The sequence below is a fragment of the Amia ocellicauda genome, chromosome 21, assembly GCF_036373705.1.
Source record: "Amia ocellicauda isolate fAmiCal2 chromosome 21, fAmiCal2.hap1, whole genome shotgun sequence".
Lineage (NCBI taxonomy): Eukaryota > Metazoa > Chordata > Actinopteri > Amiiformes > Amiidae > Amia > Amia ocellicauda.
In genome coordinates, this window is record NC_089870.1 from 6,658,560 (window position 1) to 6,680,844 (window position 22,285).

Genomic DNA, 22,285 nt, shown 5'->3' on the forward strand with positions numbered 1-22,285 from the left:
AACTCATTTTAGAATAAATTTGACATTCAACCTCAACTCAGCAATTTGCCCCAAGGAGATGAATCAAACAGGGATGGTGACATAAGACGCAAACATTAAAAACCCACATACATATCACTACATAAGACTGCCCTACAAGTGACTCATTTTTTTCATACTGCTGGTTTATCCCGTACACTGACCTGAGGTGTTGGGGACACCCTCTGTGGCGCGGGACAGGAGGTGGATGTTATTCTGGGGGCAGCCCCTCTTGATGGCTCCATCGGAGGGGGTTCGTCGGAGGGTGCGATTGGTGGCGGGGACAGCCGGGACGTGGGTGGGGGTGAGGGACTGGCGGGGGTGGCGTTTGAAGCTCTCCAGGTGAGTGTTGACCAGGGGGTTGGGAGGAGGAGGTGCCGGCCGGTACACCAGCAGCTCCTCGCTGTCCGAGCGCAGGAGGGAGCGTGTGGAGTTGCAGTCAGAGATGGAGGAGAGCGAGAGCAGGGTGAGGGAGGAGGGGAAGGTCCTTTCCGGGAGGGGGGCGGGGCGCGGGAGGGGGCTCTCCTTGCGGAAAAGCTTTCTGGTGGGAGGGCTGGTGCTGCGACGCTGGCCCCCCGGGCGGTGGAAGAAGCCCTCCCAGCGGTGCTTGCTCTCCTCCGGCCGGCCGACGCCCAGCAAGTCGAAGCCCAGACCCACAGCTGCCAACAGGGCACCACAGCCCAGCAGCACCAGCTCTGACCTACGCCCCCCCGCCGGACTGCGCTTCAGGCTGCTGGGAGGTGTTTCAGGGGCCGAGATGGCAGCGGGGGCGGCTGGAGCAGGTTCCCCATTGCCCTCGGCGACAGGCCCTTCTCGGTGGAAGGGGATGCAGAGGTAGGAGTGGCTGGGCGACTCCAGGGGTGGAGACGCGTCCCCTGTTTCCGTCACGTAGCAGCAGTCTTCGTTTTCTGAAAGACACAGAGACAGGACTTGGTTCTTTACACTTCATAAACTAAAGTCCTTCCACAGCAGTTTATACATTCAACACTATCCATCTGCAGTGCAAAGCAAAGCATACTGAAATCTAGAGTCAAGGTTAGGACCAGAGTTTTTTCTGTGACCCAAAATTAAAGTGCTAAGCTACCATAATTTAGGTTATGCACCTAAACAAAATAATGTCAGCACGGTTTCATTTTTGGACATTTCATTTGGAAAAACTGGGAAAAGTCAGTAAACTAGTCAACCTATGAGGCTGATTCTGATTATGCCATTTCACAAACAATTTTCCTTAACGGCACACCTGCTATCATTGCTTAATCAACTGAGCCCAGATCCTCATTGCTCCTCATGCAACCTCATGTTAGAGAAATAAGCCTGCGGCTGGTGAACTAATACAGTGTTTGGGGGTGGGGAGCAGTGTTTTCTCATGGAGAATCAAAATCCTATCACAATCTCCATCTATACATTGTGCACTCCATATTACGACAACAACCAAAAAAATGCATTAAAAAACAAACAAACAGGTGGGCACGGTGTATTAAGGAGAACCATCATATCCTAATATTAAAGACTGCCATCCTTTTGCCAGATAGCACAAGGAATGATGCGTCATTTTGAATGCTGTGAACCAGCCCTGGATTTTGTACATTTTGTTGTTGTTATTGTTGGTTTCTGATCCGAACAAGGGAGAATGAATGCAATCTGTGTGCAATGTGAGTGTGGGAGGTGCCAGACGGTGCCAGTCCTTACCCATCTCCGTCAGACTGGGCACGCCAGGCACAGCAGGGCTGCTGCGGGGAGACTTGCGGAGGTTGGGGGTGCTACAGGACCATTGTTTGTTCCCTTCCAATGGCACCTTGACACTGTAGAGAAACACACAAAAGCAAGTGCCACATGTAAAAGAAGAGGACTCCATTTGAATGCAGACCACATACTGTCAACTCTCCCTCTCCCTCTCCCTCACCTCTCCTCCCCACTGTGCAGCTCCCTGTGACAGAGTGGCCCAGGTCCCCAGGTCTTGCCTTTCCTCCGGGGGCCTCTCCGATCCTCCTCCTCCGTGTCGGGCTGGAATGCAGCGTTTCGCCCCCAAGCCTTGCTACCCTCTCCTGGGGTAACTGCAAATCAACACAGGTGAACAACATGGAAAAAGCTTAGAGGCTGAAACCTTGGGCCACACAAACCACCAGTGCACCATCAAAAATGAATTTGCAGCACAAATGAGTGAAATATAGGTATTAAAAAAAAGTCTCTATACTAGGTACAAACCTATGTTTGAAAGTTCTTCATAATTCATTTTAACAAGTTGAACCCCCGACATTTTGTTTAAAACAGAAGAGTTTCTTTGGAATTATTCAGCTGCAGTATGAGAGTTCTTGCTTTTCATCGTTTTATCAATATCAATCATACTGAGAAGGAGGCCTCTGACCATCAAACAGAAATCATCTCAGGGCATTTTCATGCAGACTAGTTATGTGGATTTGGGATTATGTTTTCGCCAATTAAATGGTATACACCCACAGGGATCAGAAAAGGAATGCAATTAAATAGGAAAAAGTGGCAAAGGATAGAGTAACAGCACTGCCTTCTGAAAAAGACTCCCCTGTGTCAGGAGCTGGCCTAGTAGTGCCTTAATGTCCTTATATGCTAATACTTCTGAAATCAGGGAAGAGAAAGAACCAAGAGAGAGACGACTAAAGGAGAAGTAAAATGTACAATGCAAAGAGATCATTTATCATCATTGCTTGGAACAGAAAAATAGCAGACTGAAAACTCTCATGTTGCAATGAAAAGAAATGAAACAGCACAGTTTCTTGGGCCAGTAACTACATTAGACTAGTCTAAACTATTAGACTGGTGTTAATTTGACAGTTAAACTAGTCTAATGCCAAAAAATTAAGACTGACTAAGACTTAGCCTGAAAAGTTAGCCTCCTCACTCCCAGGCTAATTTATAATTTAAGTCTAACTTCCCATTGAAACTGCGTGTCTGAGTCTACGGCGACACCGTCACTGATGCGGACTCCTCCCACTAACTCACACATACTCCACACTCTCGCCCACGGCAATCCCCCAAAACATCGAGACCCCTCACCAAAGATTTCAGTAACTGTATTTTACTGGCACTTTTATAATTTATAAACTGTATTTCTATTTGTATTATGCCTGATTTGTAATTTTGTACTCTAATTTAGCACTTGTATCCTGACTATTTTGTCATTTTATCCCACGTCTTGTGTTTGAGTGCGTTAGTGAAAGTTGCAGAAAATGTCACCCAAATTATAAATTTCTCTGCATTATATTTCAATAACTAGCACAGATTTTCAGTTTACTGGGATCATCGCTGTTTTAGAGAAACGTCCACCATGTTTTCCCCAGAATGCATTGCGTGGTTGACTAAGTAAGACTAAAAGACTAAAGACTGTTTTATCCAACGGTTTTAACTGGGTGACTATCATTAGTAGGACTTAAAATGATACTAAGACAAAGACTTAGTCTATGTTTATGCAAGCGGCCCCTGGTCTTAGTTCGGGGTATTACTAGATAATCCTTGAGCATTCACACACTCCTAATGACTGTTGGAGGCCAGTTACCACTAACAGCCTGCTTGAGCGGCCACACAGTGCTGGGCAGCGAGAGGGTACGTGAGGGGGAGACTCACGTTGGATGGCTCGGAGGCGAGGGATGATGGTGGGGCTGGCGGGGGGGCTGGAGCTGCTGCTCATCAGGCTTTTCCTGCGGTCCAGCGTCGGGGAAGCCTGCACCGTGATCTTGTGCTGGAAATCTGCAGGACCAACACAGCCAGACATCAGTAGCAGCACCCTGGGATGGGGGCATGCGGGGAAACTTGGCCCCAACATGTGTTCGTTTTGCCCCTCCCCCAAGGAAGATGGGTTTTCTCAGGTTTGTTATACATACCATCAATTTCCACTAATAAAAGCTACCTTCAGACTGTCACCTCTCCTTCCACTCCCTCCCACTGTAAAGGATCTGAGTAGAATGCTTGTTACCTGAGGGGAGGCTGATGCGATTGCCGTCTCGAAGCTTCAGGCGGCTGCGGCGGAACTTGCCCTGCCGGCTCTCCACCCGGGGCTTCTCCTGATACACCTGGTGGATGATGATGTTGAGTTCTCTCTCCAGGATGTCGATCTCACGCTCCGCCAGCTCCTGCTCTCGCCTCCGCAGCGCCTCCTCCTGGTTCTTCTGCTGCAGGGCGGCCCGGCTCAACTCTTCTTCCCAAGAGCGCAACTCCTGGACACCCCCCGTCGGCAACACAGGGTAGTGGAGGAGGAAATACAGGTCGGTGTGCGTTAGCTTCGAATTTCAACTCCACTTTCACCACTTTCTTCCACTTTTCCTAAAGTGTGTCAATATACACTGCAAGGTTTATTTTTCAATGCAACCATAAATGATTAAAGGGTTGTGACAGAGTGCAATAAAAACTCGGAATTTGAGAGTCTAATCAATACTTATTTGTGTTTTACCCTATCCCAAATAATAAATAAATAGTAGAAACTATTAAAATATAATCTTGAAATCAGGAAGCTAGTATCCATTATCCTGAGAAAACCGAACTGAAATCTACCAATTGGAATTAAATGTAATACTTGCCCAAGATCTCCAAATGTCTACAAATCATTCAACGCAAATTATTTGAAAGTATATTTCTCTACCTATAATTGACAAATAATTATGATGAGCAAACCAGACAGTCAGAGTGGAGGCATGTTGATGGTACTGTTGTACTTTAGGGACCTACTAAAACAGAGTGGTTCCAACCAAGCTTGCAATTACTTAATTGGTCTGATTAATTTCAGATTTAATAGTTCTCCTGCAATCAAAATAATATAGGCTAAAATTGAGAGAATTTATGAACATTCGTTTTGGACACCTTCTCCTTTGCCCGGAGCTGGTCGAACATCTCCTGCACTTCTAGCTTCCAGTCATCCTGCAGAGAGTGGAAGGACTCCGCTGGCATCTCGAAGAAGCCCGACTCCTCGATGGCAGTCAGTTGGTCTAGGATGCTGGTGAAGGTGGGCCGGGAGTGGGGGTCTGGGTTCCAGCAGTCTGTGAAGGGTTTGAAAACATTCCAGATCAAGATTCAGATCAAGTCTGTTACTATGGTCTTCAGCTGAACCTGATGGATTTAATTTCAGGTTACTTAATAAATGTAATAAAGACACGCTCAGGACCCCTGGGATAAATACTCTAAGCTACCTTCCATCAGCCTGGCGAAGGGCTCTGGGCAGGTGGAGGGGATGGGCAGTGCCAGTTTGTTCATGGCCACTCCGTAGGCCACCGCCAGACCATCGATGCCCCGGAACGGCACTTCTCCAGTCAGCAGTTCCCATAGCAGCACCCCATAACTGCGAAAACAGCACAGAGGAGAGGTGAAGAAAGGAGACTCAACACACAGGCCTCCAGTAGACCACCTGGCCACTTCCTGAAGACTTTTGGATCCGCTTAGATGTGGCATCGACCGGTTTGTCTGGGGTCTCAATCTTTATTCCTGGTAGGGTGTGAGTTTCTTCTGACTTTTGTTCCTGCCAAGGTTCAAATTACTTAATTGGTCTTATTGGCTGATTAACTGAAAGAATGTAACGCTTCTCCTCACTGCAGATTGTGTCACCTTGTAAGATAATATCTTACAACCTTGAATCAAAAGAAAAGGTAAGCGATCAACTTTACAAAATAATAATAGGGTAAAATAGCCATTTAGATCCCAGTGTGATGAACATTTAACAGCTTGACAATATTATATTATCCCAATTTAAAGAGGTATTTGACATCAATTATGCTGGGTTCCTATGAGATGATTCAATAATATCTGGCTTAATCAACTAATTGAGAGACCTAGGTGCAATAAAAACTAGACAACATGGCAGCTGAGTTTGAGATCCTTGCTGTGAATGATGAGATGTTGTGTGTTAAAAGTCACACTGGCTACAGGATGTGGAGAAGCGTTGGGTACATTGTTGATATCCAATTGTTTCATGGATTATTTTTCCAAGCTTCCAAGAACAGTAGCTATGAATAGTTCACTCAGAAACAGGTGTGTTGAGGCAAACAGTGTTTTTAACATCCCATCATAGTCTGAACAGTGTCGAGAAGAAACACCTGAGGGAATTTCTGAGCACCAAAGGCATAAGCTAACATGCATTTTTAGTTACCCTTTTTTGTATTTCACTCAGTGTCATTTGTCAAAGTGGGAAAGTATTCCTAAGGCAACAGCTTGTGAAAAGAAGTCAGTCAGGACAACATAAAAAGCCAGATCAACCCAGTGACGTTACTATTCACACAAACCCTGTGATTTTGCGCAGACCCTGGTGTCACAATAAATTATGCTCAATATAAACACTGGAATGTACATGTCCCCAATTTATACTGAAGTAAATAATTTAAAAACCTTTTCCCAAGTACTATATACTGGTACTGGTATTTTATTTAAAATGAAATAAAAAAACAATACATATGAATTATACATTTTCCTCTAGTGTGCTGCACTTACTTTTCACCTGATGGTCAGCACTACCCTGCTTAAAATTTAAATTAATGTGCACAACTGCAAAAACAAGAATCGATTTGGTTTGTTACAGCATATATTTGAGCTCTAGGACCAAAGGTTGGGAAATAAATATAAATCAGTCTTGTAATTGTGAACGCTTGGTGCAGAAGATTAAGTAAAGGTCCTGATTTAGAGGCCCACTGCTGATCAGCTGTACAGGCAAACGCCAAGCACTCACACCTTCCCCGCTTAACTCTAAATCAAATCCTCTTCGATTCTTTACAAAGTGGTTTCACTGTAGGTATCGTGAATAATGCCAATTTGCTGACATGCAATAGGAAGGGGGGAACAAGAAAGTGAAGTCAATCCACAAACGCTTTTTGTTCTTTCCAGGAGATTGCAGAAATCTGGGAGTTCCCAGTACAGTCACACAACATGCACACAACAGTATTCCTGGAGGCATTACACTCGGGTTTTGACTTATCAGAGCCCATACTACTTAAGTTCTCAAGCCAGTTAATCACACCATTAGTCCTGGCAGTTGAAAAGGATTAAAATGGTAATGGAAATGTAACTCCACACATTTCTTATTTTGTCTGAACAGAAGAACATTCATATCTCATGTCAGTTAAAAATATTTATCATGGGATATCATGAGAGTTAATGGACATTAGCTTTACTTCAGGTACTTTATTCATATATCTTTATTTTAAATAGTTTGAAAAATGTTATTTTTCTACCAAAGGTACACTCACAGAACAAAGAGAAAAGTCAGGAGAGATCCCTTGTGAAATACCACAAAGTAGTTATAATACAATGCATGGTCTCGGATAAGCTTTTGAATACAATTCTGTGCCATTCAATAATCACAAACACTAGTTCTCCATAGTTCAGACCGCAACTAAAACACAAAACTGCACACCAGGACCAGAAAAGGTAACTACTACAAAAAAAGTGCTTGACATTCACAGAAAATGCAGACTTGGAGGTCTGTTTATGAATGTGCCAAATGATAGATCTGGAAAACAACTTGAAAGGAGATTTCCATAATCGACAACACTGCTAACAACCTCCCTGTGCACACACACCTTTAGATTAACTATCTGTAAGTACTGTGGATAAGCCCTCAAATGTCTCATTGACCCAGGCCACTACCCATGTCCTGTGCCTGTGTATAGAAGTTCACAAAGCTATTTGATTTAGAATAAAATACCTTAAATCCATTCCATAGTATGATTGATAAATCAACTTTCCACAATTCTTAACGGGTCCTGTACAAATGGTTTATATTACATATAGTTAGGTCCATAAATATTTGGACAGTAACACAATTGTCATCATTTTGGCTCTGTATGCCACCACAATAGATCTGAAAGGAAACAATCAAGAAGAGCTTTAAGTGTAGACTTTCATCTTTAGTTTGAGGGTAGTTACATCCAAATTGGGTGAACAGTGTAGGAATTACACCCATTTTTATATGTGGTCCCCCCAGTTTTAGGGGCTCAAACGTATTTGGACAAACTAACATAATCATGAAATAATTGGGAGTTTCAATACTTGGTTGCAAATCCTTTGCAGTCAATGACTCCCTGAAGTCTGGAACCCATAGACATCACCAGATGTTGGGTTTCTTCCCTGGTGATGCTCTGCCAGGCCTGCACTGCAGCTGTCTTTATTTCCTGCTTGTTCTTGGGGCATTTTGCCTTCAGCAAGTGAAATACATGCTCAATTGGATTCAGGTCAAGTGACGCACATCTTGATTGTTTCCTTTCAAATTCATTGTGGTGGCGTACAGAGCCAAAATGATGGCTGTCCAAATATTTATGGACCTAACTGTATATTACTGAAATACAGCAGGAATGTAAAACATAAAAGTCTCATAGATGTGAAATAACAGAACAGGGTAGATATGATATGGATTTAGCTGGCTACATTGACTCATTCATCAATGGTCTCCTCCAGAAAGAACTTAGAGACAATCAAAAACAGCCAACTACAAACCTAAAAGGCATTATTTAACAAAATGTATACAGATAACAGACAAAATTGTTGCTGTCCACAGTGTGTTTGATAGGATTTAGGCCTACCCTTGGCCTTACTGAGGGGTACAATAGACTATGGAAACTGTAAAAGCCCTGAAAGCGATCAAATCTGCTTAATAGATTGCATTTGTAAACCTTTAAACTGCAACACATTCCCAGGGTTTAGCACAAGATCTCTTTATCTGGGAAGTGTGTGCTAATATTTTTGGTAACACTGTGTAATCCAGGGATCCTAGAAATCTCTTTGCCACAGAAAAAATGAGAATTTTCAGTTTGGCAGAGAAATTCAGAGTATTTAGTTTTTCTTTATTTTGTCAATTTTTTAAATGTATAAACCACGCTGATAAAAGTATTTTGAATGTTTAGCTTACCACTGTGTGTAATTGCTTTGTTCAATGCCTACTTCTAAACCCAAATGTGGCTGGAAAGCTGATGCTCTACAACCAAAATGTTGACAAAGATGAGTAATAAAGTAATGATATAACTATAAATGCCATTTTCACTTCCATTTGATTGTACATGGCAAAAACATTTTCTCAAAGGAAAATAGTCCATACTGTTTAATGTTTTGCTGAGATATTTAAATTATGTAGCTTGTTTTTTAATTAGACTGAGGTCCATAGGTCTCTATCTCCAAAGTGGATTAAAATGGTTAAAAAAAACTGTTCAACTAGTTGTGTGTATTCTGTTTAAGAATACTATATTGTGAAGTTATATTTTAATTGCAGAAATGCCCAGATCTTCAATTTGTATTGTATTTTTATCAGATAATTTACTTCTTTTTTTAATAAAGTATAAAGCTCTAGTGTCAATGCACTAAAAATATTATGTCCAGTTCAAGTCAAGAAGGAAATTCTTCCTTTGAGAATAGTTCAGGGGCATTTCATTGAAACGTGTCAGGACTTGATTTGCTTAGTTTACTCTCTTTAGGATAGCATTAAGACTGAGGGGAGATGATGGAGGTATTCACAACCCACCAAGAAACTACAATTCTCAACTGGTACAGTTACTTCACATGCACCTATACCAGGCCCAAATGACACAAATTAATGAATTAAGCATAGTACCTACCCTCACAATGAGTTAGCAATGACATACACAGAACACACAATGGCTAATAAAAATAACTATTCTATTTCAGAGGTGTACAATTCCTCTGAGAAGACCCTACAGGAACTCTATATACACTAACATAAAATAACAAATGTATTCATGATACAAGCAGTATCTAAAGCATGAACGGTCAGATCACGTTTTAGGATACCTACTTTCCCTTGAGATCCAGAATCAAATCGAATTTGAGTGACTTGACTAGAAAACATTGCCAAATTTCAGCTTAGCTTTCTGTTGAATGCTGATCCCACAATTCACAATATGGACGAGCAAGAGAGGCCAATGCACAGGACTGCTATGGGGATTGAAGAGAACCTGCCAGAGAAACAGTGGGGAAGGCAACATTTGCACTTGCCTACTTTCGACATTCAAAATTCAACATTACTCTTCCCGTACCTATCATAAGCCATAAAGCATTTACTGAACATGAAAGCCAGATGTGAAGAAGCTACAGAACACTTATTGCTCAGCGTTTCAGGCAATCAAATCAGCAACACGAGCACTAGACATTTTCAGGACACTTTCAATTAGGAACAAAGAGCAACTAATACCGTCACTCTCAAAATCAAATTCCCCAAAGTTTTTAACTCCTGAATTGAACAAGTGTGTCGCCTTAAAACATAAAAAGAAAAAGATTGCGGAGTACACAGAATAAGCGAATGATGACTGGAGCATGTTTGCTGTTTTTTATGAGAAATTATCTATTTCAGTAACAAAAGTAACAATAAATGATTAAACACATGCATAAAAGTTATCTAACTTTTCTTGGAGGAAGCTTTCAGTTTAGAAATGACGGCTGGGTCAGGAACCAGCATCTACAAGGATGGGGACGTGGATTAAGTGGAGGTCTGTGCTCGGCGCATCTCAGCAGTGTCGCCCCACTCCTTGCTGCCCACCTCCACACGTCGCTGCCCTTGGAGAAGGTGGACGAGCGGATGACTTCTGGTGCCATCCAGGCGTAAGTGCCCGCCGCGCTCATCTTGGTGGTGCGGTGCCACTCCCTGGCCAGGCCGAAGTCCGTGATCTTCAGGGTCTTGTTCCCCAAGTCTTCGTTCTCCACCTTCTCTAAGATCAGAACTGCAGGCCCAGGGGAAGGGTAGGGAGGAGAGTTGGGGGGGGGAGTTGAGTGAGGGTGTTTGGGAAAAGAAAGAAGTCATGGAAAGGGAGAGAGTGGACACGTCCACAATGGTCCACAAGATTTAAAGGGAGGGAGATGCAGGTGCAAGGCAAGTTGGGAGGGGGAGGGCAATGGGGTGTCAGGTGTGCGGGGGAAGTTCATGACAATACAAAATTTTAAAAATAAAAAGATAACAGTAAAACATTGAAGGGTGGTACAAATGGAGTACATGAGAGGAAGTGTAAGGAATACACAACACACAGACAAGGATAAAAAAAAGATAGATTGAGAGCAAAGATTAAAGAATGAAACAAATAAAAGTTGGATGGAGGGAAGAAGATATTTGTAGTAATTTGCAAAAGATTAATCCAGGGAGGATAAGTAACAGAGAAAGAGGAGAGTACATGAAAAAGTTATATATGAAGGAAGCGATGATAAAAACAAACATTAAAGGGTAGAGAGGAATGAGCAACAGAAACAAAGGATGGACAGAGGAGAAGGTGTGACAGACAAAAACAGAGAAAAAAGGAGAGAAAGAAAGAGACTTGGGTTAATGAAGCTGGTCAGCTAGTTTACTTTTTTCTGCTATGTATCACCCTTTAAAGATGAATTCCAAATACCTGTTTTCCATTAATATCAAGAAGGTTGAGTGAACTTTTAATAACTGATGATCAATTACAAGCTGCACACAATTATAAAATCCAAAAGGCTAATGCAATCAGTCTTATTTTTTAGTGTTACACAGTAAATTGACAAAATATCAGTAGCGTTATTTTCATTGTAACCTTTATTCTGAAATTCATCTTCACAGTGTGCAGAACTGACCAAACATTATGGGTTGCTTCATTCAGTTTATGAATCGGTCTCCTTGAAGAAGCATTTCAATGAAAGTTAGTAGGGTTTAGATGAGCTAACAAAAGTAGTAGATTCAGAAACATTGTAATACATGAAGGAACACACCACACTAATAGCAAAAATCACTGCCTCATCTAATCGTTATCCCTTTTTAATTTTTTATAGTAAATAACAGTTTAGGTCAAGGATTCACTACTGGGGCAATACATCAGCTGGAACACTCATAAATTCAAAATTCAAAAAGAACCTTCGGAAAAACACACTAAAGACAGCAAAGATTTGTGGAAGACCTGTCTGTTAAGACACGTTATCTAGTCCACACAGGTAAAGTTATATCTTCAACCCAACGAAAAGAACATAAATCCCCTGTCCATCTTGACAAAGCCAAATGCAAGTCTGCAACACCAACCATGGCAAAAATAAGATAAGAGGAGGCCTGATCAAAAATGTCCCTGCAAGGAAGAATACTGAATTACTGTTAATTAAATTCAGACCCTAAGCATCTTAATTAGAAATCTGGATTCTCCAAAATGATTCTACCAACTCTTCCCACATTGTACTGACAGATGGCTAAATATCACAGAGGCTGCTTGCATCCAGGAGCAGTTTTACTGGCACGGGACCATTTAGCAGGAGAACTAGCCAGCTGAACCGACTCCAATGACAGCATGAAGACGGGACGTGACATCGCGGAGTGTCGTATTACAGGCTCCTTCTGATGACATCACGTTTCACAGCAGCCTGTTGGAGGGTATTCGACTTCACGAGGTTAGTCAATAAGGAAAAGGGAGAATCTGCAGGCTTTTAAATATGTGTGTGAATTACCCACAATGTTAGGTCGAGTTCCTTCTATGAGTTTTCACACGCCGACTTTCAAGTAACTTTGGCACGTCATGTTTCACATTGAAATGGGAAAAAGCTGAAAAGTATACCGAAGCCCTTCAGTGCCAAGAATGCGATGGCAAAGCTACTGACAAGTTATAATTGAACAGGTAATTCATAGAGTGTGGGTTTGTTATTTGTTTTTAAGCTCTCACTGTGGCTTCAGAGATTTTCACCTGTTCTTGAATCCACTTGTTCATTGTCTGAATTGATGCATTTAAAACACCAGAGTAACGGTCAGAAGGGTTACATATACAAAACTAAATAAAAAATCACTACTTAACATGTTATGTCCATGTTTGTTTACATTATTCAATAAGCCCCCTGTATATATATATATTTTTTGTGAAGCTCCCTCACTGAGCTTCCATTAGGCTTCCCAGAATAAAAATAAATAGAAAATGAGGCATCTTAACTAGTGATGCACTCTTCAGATTTTATTATTAAAGCACAATAACCACATAAAATCTGGACCAAACATGTTTAATGTGAGGTAAAGTGTTATTGGGCATGGATTTAAAGACCTATAGCTCTAGTTCTGTGGCCTTCAAGAGGAGGATTCGTATCTACAAAACTACATTACATCAGTGTTATTTGGAGGAATTTTGATATGTATTCTTGTCATGTAAAATCTCTCAGTCAATGAGCAGCAAAGCACCTTTTCACAATAGCGATGAGATAATTGATCTCTGAAAAACGCAGGACTAAATTTCCATTATTGCACTCTATGTGTGGATGGAAAACCATTGAAAGCTCTTCCAGAAAATCATTACATGTATTATTTCAATCTCACTATTGCTGTGAGCTTTCACTGTTTCAGTGTCCAGACAGGAACCTTTTCAACATATCTTGCCCGAGGTAAAAATCGATACATAAACCAATAAAATAAAACAGATGTTCAGAATTTTGGAGATTAGTTACTTTCAGAACCTGCAGCTAAAATTGTGAATTGGGAAAAAAAAACTATGATAGTAAAAGTAAGAGTGACCTGTGTCAAACTAGGAAATACATAGTAGTTTTTATGTCTGTTTCCACCACATCATTATAATTATTTATTAACACTGCACAAAACTGTGTGTTAATTAATTGTATAGAGTGATTCTTGCCTTATCATCCTTCTGTATTTGAGACCCATCATTCTCCTGATATCTAGACTTTAATCATAAAACACGGAAGATATTTTCTGCTCTTGCAAAATTTCAGTCGTCTAGTTTAAAATGTACAACAAAAGCTTAAGTTAACTGTCTGAACTTGAGATCACAACAGTTGGTATATGCATCTGCTAATTTCCATTAACAGTTATATGCAAGGCAAGGTGAGATCTAGCTTTATAGGTGATACACTAGGCCTATTAGGCCTCCTTCTCTGTGTTTCAAGAAACATACACCATACATTACAAAGACAGGGTTGTCCTAAAACAAACCCAAAAGGTGAGCCAATAACTAATACAATAACTTACCATACAGACATTGGTCTTTAATTCAGATTACAGATTCCATTACCTCACAGGAGTGTGATCAATATGTAACAATTCAAATCATCTTCTCATTATGTTTTTAGGTAATCTTGTCAGGGTCAGTTTCTCAACAATGCATTTGGCCATTTGTTGTTCAGAGTAGAATAATCATCTGTAACCAGCAAAATCACAGCTAACCACTAAAGGAGTGGATACCTCATTCCATCATTTTGTTTGAGATACTTGGCCCAAGGTCAAAGCGATTTAGGACTGAATGCATCCACCATTGCTATCTTAGTTCAACTTGTCTTCTTATGGTAGAGTGAAAGAAAAAAAAAAACAAGCAATGGGCAAGAGTTCTCTCAGAGGGTCTGAGATGCCAACCTAATCTTTCTGCCCATGTACACTAGCTCCTTCAGTCCGATCCAAAAATGCCAGGTGCTCCACCATGAGCCCTCCACACAACCAATGGGTTGCGCCATGTCACTCTAGAGCTAGCAGCAGTCTTCAGTGTGAGGAATTTTGTAAAGAGTCCATGTCTTACGGCTCTGGAATTAGTTCCACACCATCACAGGCAATTAAGAACCCGCAGGTCTTCTGCCTAAGTGTCGTTTCAAATCTCTCAATAATCCGGTCTGCTGTTTTTGCTTATTACACAACCAGGAGGGGGGGAAATCAACAAACAAACAAAAAATGTAATCTGCAAATGATGGGTTACAGACATCTGTCAGTTAAATCACATTTGGGGTATAAATGAGGAGGGTGGTAACAAACTGAAGCGGCAAAAGCACTCTCAATTGTTTCAACACTTCATTTGATGGCAAGGGTCCCTACATCTACTCTGTACTGCCCTCACTGGAATGCACGGTTTCACAAAACACGGCATTTAGGCAGAGTGAAAGTGAAAACACATACAACCACGATTTTCCAAAATGGAAAGATAAAGAAATTCAAGCTGTAAACCTGGTTTATGTGACCAAATGGCATAAATAATATTTTTGAAGGTTCTGGAAATTGGTTAGGCCTACATGTTGCTCAATGGCGTTTAGTTAGTGATCTGAATTAGGTCTCATAAATTACTTGTCAGCCAGCTTTCCCATTGAACAATCACACTGCTAAGGTCCTGACCACAATCCTACAGAGAGCCTCAGGGATGGGACATCAAAAACCAGGAAGAGAAAGCCGAGTCCGACCTCTCGGCACCAGATTCTAGTGGAAGAGGGATGAGAGCCAATGCATCAAAAAAGATATTCAGCAGTACGAAACGAACCCTATTAAACACATCCTGAGCACCTGCCTGCTGGCATTGTGACTGATGTCCCAGTATCTTCTGTAATTTATGGTATATATTGCAAGATTCGACTCACAAAGGCCCAATTCAGATCATAACACATCTGCTCGTTTTGACAGCCCTCTTTGATAGGTATATTAATCATTAGTGAGGCAGGATTTGATGGCAGATGACAATTAGACCAGAAGCAGGCATGTACTTATAAGTTGTAACTTACATATAATTTAAGTTGAATTGATAATTTGATTAAAAAGTGATTTTATAACATTTGGAGGAATACTGGCAGGATATTTCTAAGAAACCAAAAAGAATGGTAATAGGTTAGAAATATAGAAGCTGCATAAAAATGCAACGGAAGAATGAAGAAAACAATGTGAGTGTGATAGGAAATCGCTGGTAGTTAAATATTGTATGATATTTAATTACTACAGGTCATACTGCCATATTGATGAGAATTTCATTCTGGACTCCATCGAAATACACCCCCTTCAACCCCCCCACAGCATGTAATTTCCAAAGTGCCTCATCCGGAGAGACCCCTTCATTGAGCCGGAGGAGTGCAGCAGCCCCCCACCCCCCCACCACACTCCCTCACACACAAAACATTGCAGCTGCAAAGCCTGGATATTAAAACCACAATATGAGAGCCATCTGTCAGCACACATCAACAGCGCAAGGGGCGGCAGGCAATGAAGACTCCAATTGCGCTCTGCTTTCTTATGCAAAATGCATCACCATCCGAAAAACAGACCTGACATTTCCAGATGAGGGGCGGCCCTGCAGACCGTCCACTTATGGTTCCGTTTGCAAAGAATCTGCCTGCTTGCTTGGAAATGTCTTCCATACAAAGTAGTTTCAGAATGGAAAGAAAAAGGCAGGCATTCTTCTTTATACAAAAGAGGGATGGGCGGCCGTCAAAATATATATTTTCATAATCAAGCCAGGTTGTGGTTGCCATTTCATTTGGATAGACTTAAGATCTGGCTTGCTGAGGCCAGGGGGTTCAATAAGCTAATCATGCGACTTAGCATGCCACTCACTTTCAATGAATTTTGTGGCTGAAGACTGGAGTGTTCTCCATGTCTAGATGTCATTGAGGCTGAATGGATGTATACAAGAGTTAGAGGGGGCTGTGCTTCCAAGGGGATCCAACCTTTATCTCTCAGTGATAGCCAAGTTGATTCAGAGGCAGTTGAACAAAAATACTCTAGGCTATGAACTATAGCAATTACAAGACATTTGTTACAAAAGACCTATACAGCAATTGCAGATCGGATCATAATGTGTATTTTGTCACTCACAAGTCGTTACTTTTCTTAATCAAAAGCAAAGCCAACCCAATCAGCCTCATCCTTACTTGTCTAATTATTTTCTACCAATCAGGGTATGTCATTGGGGCTTACCCTTAAGGACGCTAAAAAAAAAAAAAAAAAAAAAAAAAAAAAGCTAAAATGTCGGACAGTAGTAGCTCTACAGAGACTATATTCATCATGGCAACTAACCTGAAATCCAAGGTATGGAAACTATTTAGGTTTTATGAGAGAGACGGCAATCTGGATAAAAGCATTGCGATATGCAAAACATGCCGAGCAGGGATAAAATATTCAGGCAGCACAACAAATCTTTCCACGCATATGCGAAGGTGACACAGTGTTGCCGAAAGCTCGCCTGTTAGCAAGCCTTTGTACCACGCACAAACTGATACTGCGACAGGTTTTCTAGTCCTATATACAGGTAATGAGTCTTTTTTTCTCTTTGAGAACCTTGAGAACTTGTACTTTGCTTTGTGTTAAATTGGCTGCCATAATAATTGCATGGGATATAGCCAGTTTATACATTTCTATCCTTTAGTTGGATGATGTGAGTTTCATTATTTTAAATGTATTTCTAAATCCAACCACTTTGAATTGTACAGAATCACATTCTATCAAATCGAATTGTATTGTATTGCATCAAATTGACCCAAAGCCCAATCGAATCATATTGAAACGTTAATATTTCTAAACGTATATAGATGAGTATTGAATCATCAAAGAGGGAAAGATACACACCCCAATGTGACACTATTTATTTGACATTTTCTTCTGGATCGGTTATGCAAAACATGGACAACCAAAAACATTCTTCATTCCACCATGATGATTCAACATTCCCCTTCCAACACACCACTGCAGTGTAGGGTAAAATCTTTAAAAAGATGGAAGGCAACTAACAACATTTCTACTCTCTTCCAAAGCTTCTGCAAAATAAAGCATTTCACTTAATATGCCATTCCGTCACGACAGCAAATTAAGTTTCAGCATCTGTGGAGAATGGAGACAAACATTCTCTCACCATTGACAACAAAATCTGATTCTCCAGGAAGCCAAATGAGGGTTATCATGAGCCATTAAGGGTTGTTAGAGGCAGGAGAGACTTACTACGGACTAATTCAAGTGATCTGTTTAACGGAGACACAGAAGGAGACCAATTGCTGACAAGTGGATTAGCGCTGCGGCGAGATGACGAGGGGGGTGGGGAGCTGTGTAGCGCTTTGCTAGCGTGTGGGGCTGGGAACCCCCGTTGAGTTCCACTGGTCCAATCTCACAATTAATTACCCCTGAGAAGCTAAAGCAAGCTGGGTACTCGAAAAGCAAACAAAAGTTAAAGGCGATCATGAACAGCAATACACACATTGGGGAAACCTTGTAAGCCAACCCCACCCCAAAAAAACCCATGCAATGTTAAAAAAATGATATTTATATTGGAAAATAAATAAACAAGTAAAGAAACTGATTTCTTCATTTCTACAGCTGCCTGTTGGATCTCCTCCATTTGCACGTTTCCCTTGTTTGCTGGTTTGATTTTGGCCATTGCAGTAACATAATACTGGCCCTGACAAAGCAATCCTGCAGAAACGGCATTGTAGGAGTAGTAGCTGATAGTGGACCTTGAAGCCTCTCTGTCTCTCAGCCCAGAGCCTGAGAGATGCTGATCTGCACTCTAGGGGAACAGCACAATGGCAGAGCATGACCCAGTACTGTGGATCGCCCTGCAGGTGATATGAGGATGGAAGATGTGCTAATCGCCAAGCAATTGACCAATGTCCACCGACTGCTTGAGCACAGGCTAAAGCCCCACTAATAGGCTTGCGGTTTAAGAGACACAGCAAGGCAAACGCACTGCAAAACAGGATTACCACCCCCCCACAGACACAGGCCACTTCGCATACAGGCACAGTCCTGGATCAACTGGCCAAGGCAAACCATGCAGTCCTCAATCAGGGCCTTTAAACATCTGATCTTAAACTTGATTTTAAGACAAACTCAAGGCTGTGGAGTGAAGTGAAGGAATCTTGAATTATTGTATTCTTTATAATGTACTGAAATGTAGAACAGATGTTACAGCTGCCTATATCAGTAAATAAATCATGTTTTTTCGTTAGATTAGCATACTTTCTAGAAGTCAATGGTCGCAAAATGCTGACTCTCAAAATCCAGCTAATACATATTTTAAATACTCAAAAGCTGGGTGGATAGAACATTTGTACAATAAGTATTCTCTACAAATCTACACAAAATCAAAAGTATTTTGATGAATATCTTTAAACATTTTTTCTCAGCAAACTACACATTTAATCAGCTGTGATGAGGTCGGCACAAGGATACGCTCGCTGTGCGCAAATGAAAACCCAGAGAGCACAGGCAAAACTGAAAGTAGTCTGTAAATAAGGAAATATGTGCAAACTCATTTCTTATGATTACCAGTTAATTAACAACAACTATTAAATTTACTATGTATAGTACTGTAAGACTACAAATGACAAACGGACAAGCTTTTGAGTATTTCAAAGATCTATTAGTCAGCGTTTTGCGACCATTGACTTCCTAGCTAACGAAATGAAAAATTAAAATTTCTTCAAACTGAATGCACAGAATTAAAAAAGGTTTCAACGAATTCTTATGGGTGAGTAAGACATCTGGTTAAAATGCCAAAATACCAAAGTATCCCTTTAAGTAAAAATAAAAAAAAATAATCCTAGAAAATAAACAATGCACAAAGAATTCATTAACAAAATGTATTAGAATCAAACAAGAAAACTGAGTTTGATCAAGATATTTTCATAGAAATATGTATGTGTGTGTGTGTGTGTGTGTTTGTGTGGGAGGGGTCATTAATACTTTTGACCTGGGGTAAATTCCCTTACCAGATGCCTCTCAGAGATGAATTCCTTATTACTCTGTAATGTAAAGAATATTTGTACAGCCCACACTTTTGCACTTTTGAAGAGCATTGCAATGTTAAATTCCCCTTCCATAACTTGAGACCAAGGCAAAGAAATCCAGGACATTTCTCCTTGTAGAGATTTCTTTAGTCCAGTTAGAAATATTTTCAAATCAAAAAGTCTATCTATGCTAGGCTTTTTTTAATTACAGTTCCTTATCTTACCTTTCAGTTCGTGTTTAAATTATAATGTACATGACCTAGTGCGAGATTGGCTTCAAACCAGAGATACGTGAAGTCGCCACGATTCAAATTAAATATTCCCTGCGATGCTGTGGTTCTCAAGTCCACAGTGCTGGACTGCTTAACATGGTCCAAAAAAGCAAGCATAGCACCCCACGAGATGTTTATGTTTAATCAAAAACCACCTCACAGATGCATGTTGTGTTTTATAATCTGAGGCTGAGCTGAATAAAGGCCTACACACACATCTAGCATCATCATCATCCGATTATATATATATATATATATATATATTAAACCCTGAAATGATGACCGCTGGATGTATTTACAGTAAAAATGAAAGCTATAGCACTTTGTGGCACCCATCGATGCATTAAATTAGAAACACAATATTGAGTCAACAGTCAAAATATAAAAGATCTCTCTTCTCAATGTATTTAATAGGGTATAGACACACCCTTGGCCTTAACGACCACTGTACTGCTTTTCATAGATTGGCCAGAGGGATACTCTGACATTTCTCCCCGGGCGCATTTACTCGTGTAGTAAATTGATCCCCCTAGTCTCTGCCTGATTTGACTTTGCTCCAGTTCATCCCAGTGGTTCACTGCTCTGCAGGATTAAGGTCAGGACTCTTGAGATGGCCATGAAATGTTTTCAGTGTAACTCTACTTGAACCCCAGTGCAGCAGCTCAAGCTTTCTCTTTTTTTTCTCTGGAGAAAACCCTTTTTTCATCTGACCACAGTGGAGTCATTTACACCTCTCCTATTTCTTTCTTGTCCATTCTCTAAAGAGCACTAACATCCTGGACATTGCTGGCCATTCTGCTACCTTGATGTGTAAACTCTAGACCCTTCTCACACCACTTTCCTTTATACATCTGTCAGCACATTATCAATGACAACTTTGATATATGGAAAGGAAGGACTTACTATTGCTGGACTTGAGGTCTCGGTGAATGATGGGCACGATGGCCTGGCAGTGGAGGTAGTGCATGCCCCTGGCGATCTGCACCGCCCAGTCCACCAGCGTGTGAGGGGGGATCCTCTTGCCCGAGAGCACGCGGTTGAGCGAGCCCCCCCGGGCGAACTCCATCACCAGGCAGAGGTTGGGCTCCTGGAGGCACACGCCCACCAGGCCCATGATGTTGGGGTGGTGCAGCATGGCGAACAGCTTGGCCTCCTGCCGCACGCTCTCCAGGGTCTGGCCCACCTCCTCGTCAGGGTCCCGCCGTGCCGCCTTCACTGCTACCTCCACGCCGCGCCATAGAGCCCGGTACACCTTCCCAAAACCCCCCACCCCGATGATCTCCTCCAGGGCCAACTCGGAAAAGTTTATCTCCAGCACTGTAGGGGGAGACAGGCAAGGAGAAAGAGTGTCAACATGAAAGGGATCCTAATGAAGTCCTGTTCAATTTCAATCCATGAAAATCTTGAAATGGTTAACAAATGTAGGCATTATCAAAACATTGGTTATCACAAAAAGTGGAGGAAAAATTATATGAGCAGTTTATGTCATGTGTTTCACAATACCTCTTCTGTATTTGTGATGATCTAATTCAGTGCATGACAAATATTTCCATAAAATTCTATATAAAGGTCTCATTATTGTATATTACTACTCTTAGAGCTGACAACACTTTCCAGGGCAACACAGATAAAAAAAAAACATTTGTAAAAGTGCCTACGGGCTACACTGTTTTTGGAGAGAAAAAGCCCAATACAATTTTACAATTTAGCATTATGCAGTGCTTGCTTTAACCACATTATCTCCTCTGGTAGCACCAGCAAACTGTTGTTCCACCACCAAAGCACCAAAAGACACCTATGAAAAACAAGCTGCCACCTGAATCATCAAACAGACCAGCACAACTGCCACCTGGAGAGCAGGTACGGCCTGCATGGCACCCCTGCTTCCTGGCCAACTCTCTACTATTTACTTGTTTCTGCCTGATTTTACTTTGCTCCAGTTCATCCCAGTGGTTGACTGCTCTCCAGGATTAAGGTCAGGACTCTTGAGATGGCCATGAAATGTTCAGTATAACTCTACTTGCAGCAGCTCAAGCTTTCTGAAATGGTGCACTGTCATGCTGTAGGATACATGCGCCCTCAGTATCACATTTCATCCATGCTGGCAGTAGATTGGTGTCTCAAACACACTGGTGGTCATGAGGTCCTTCACACACACACATGGAATTTACACACAGCTACACCACTAAGAACATTCAGCTTTTGAGCTACAACTGAACTTCATTGTGACTCTTGAGAAAATTTGATACAAATGAATCAATAATACCATTAGAAACCTTTGACCTTGGTGGTTTTTTTTTTTTTTTGCTGCACATCTCTGGATGCCTGCATGGCACCCCTTGCTTCCTAGCCAACTGACAACTATTTTCTTATTTCAGTCCTTGGGCAATGTTCAACCAAGAAGCAGACTGGAATCTACTAGGGCTGCAACAACTAATCGATGAAATCGATTATGTCGATTATTAAAAATCGTTGGCAATGAATTTCATCGTCGATTAGTTGGGTCTACCGGGGCGCAGCTAAAAAAAAAAACTACACCCGTGGAAAGCCGCGAAAGTCTTCTACAGTGTGGGAGCTCTTTACACTGAACTGCA

At 41.4% G+C, this 22,285-nt stretch overlaps 1 protein-coding gene across 1 annotated transcript in view; it reads right to left on the reverse strand.

Moving 5' to 3' along the window:
- Positions 1-22,285, reverse strand: part of map3k9 (mitogen-activated protein kinase kinase kinase 9) — a 32,498-nt gene that overhangs the window by 4,637 nt on the left and 5,576 nt on the right. The window contains exons 2-10 of the mRNA XM_066694593.1: positions 20,595-21,008; positions 10,511-10,691; positions 5,172-5,320; positions 4,846-5,021; positions 3,965-4,205; positions 3,616-3,738; positions 1,922-2,072; positions 1,708-1,820; positions 183-926 (exon numbers count right to left, since the gene is read on the reverse strand). Of these exons, the coding sequence (XP_066550690.1) occupies positions 183-926; positions 1,708-1,820; positions 1,922-2,072; positions 3,616-3,738; positions 3,965-4,205; positions 4,846-5,021; positions 5,172-5,320; positions 10,511-10,691; positions 20,595-21,008 (2,292 nt within the window). The remainder of the gene's footprint in view (positions 1-182; positions 927-1,707; positions 1,821-1,921; positions 2,073-3,615; positions 3,739-3,964; positions 4,206-4,845; positions 5,022-5,171; positions 5,321-10,510; positions 10,692-20,594; positions 21,009-22,285) is intronic.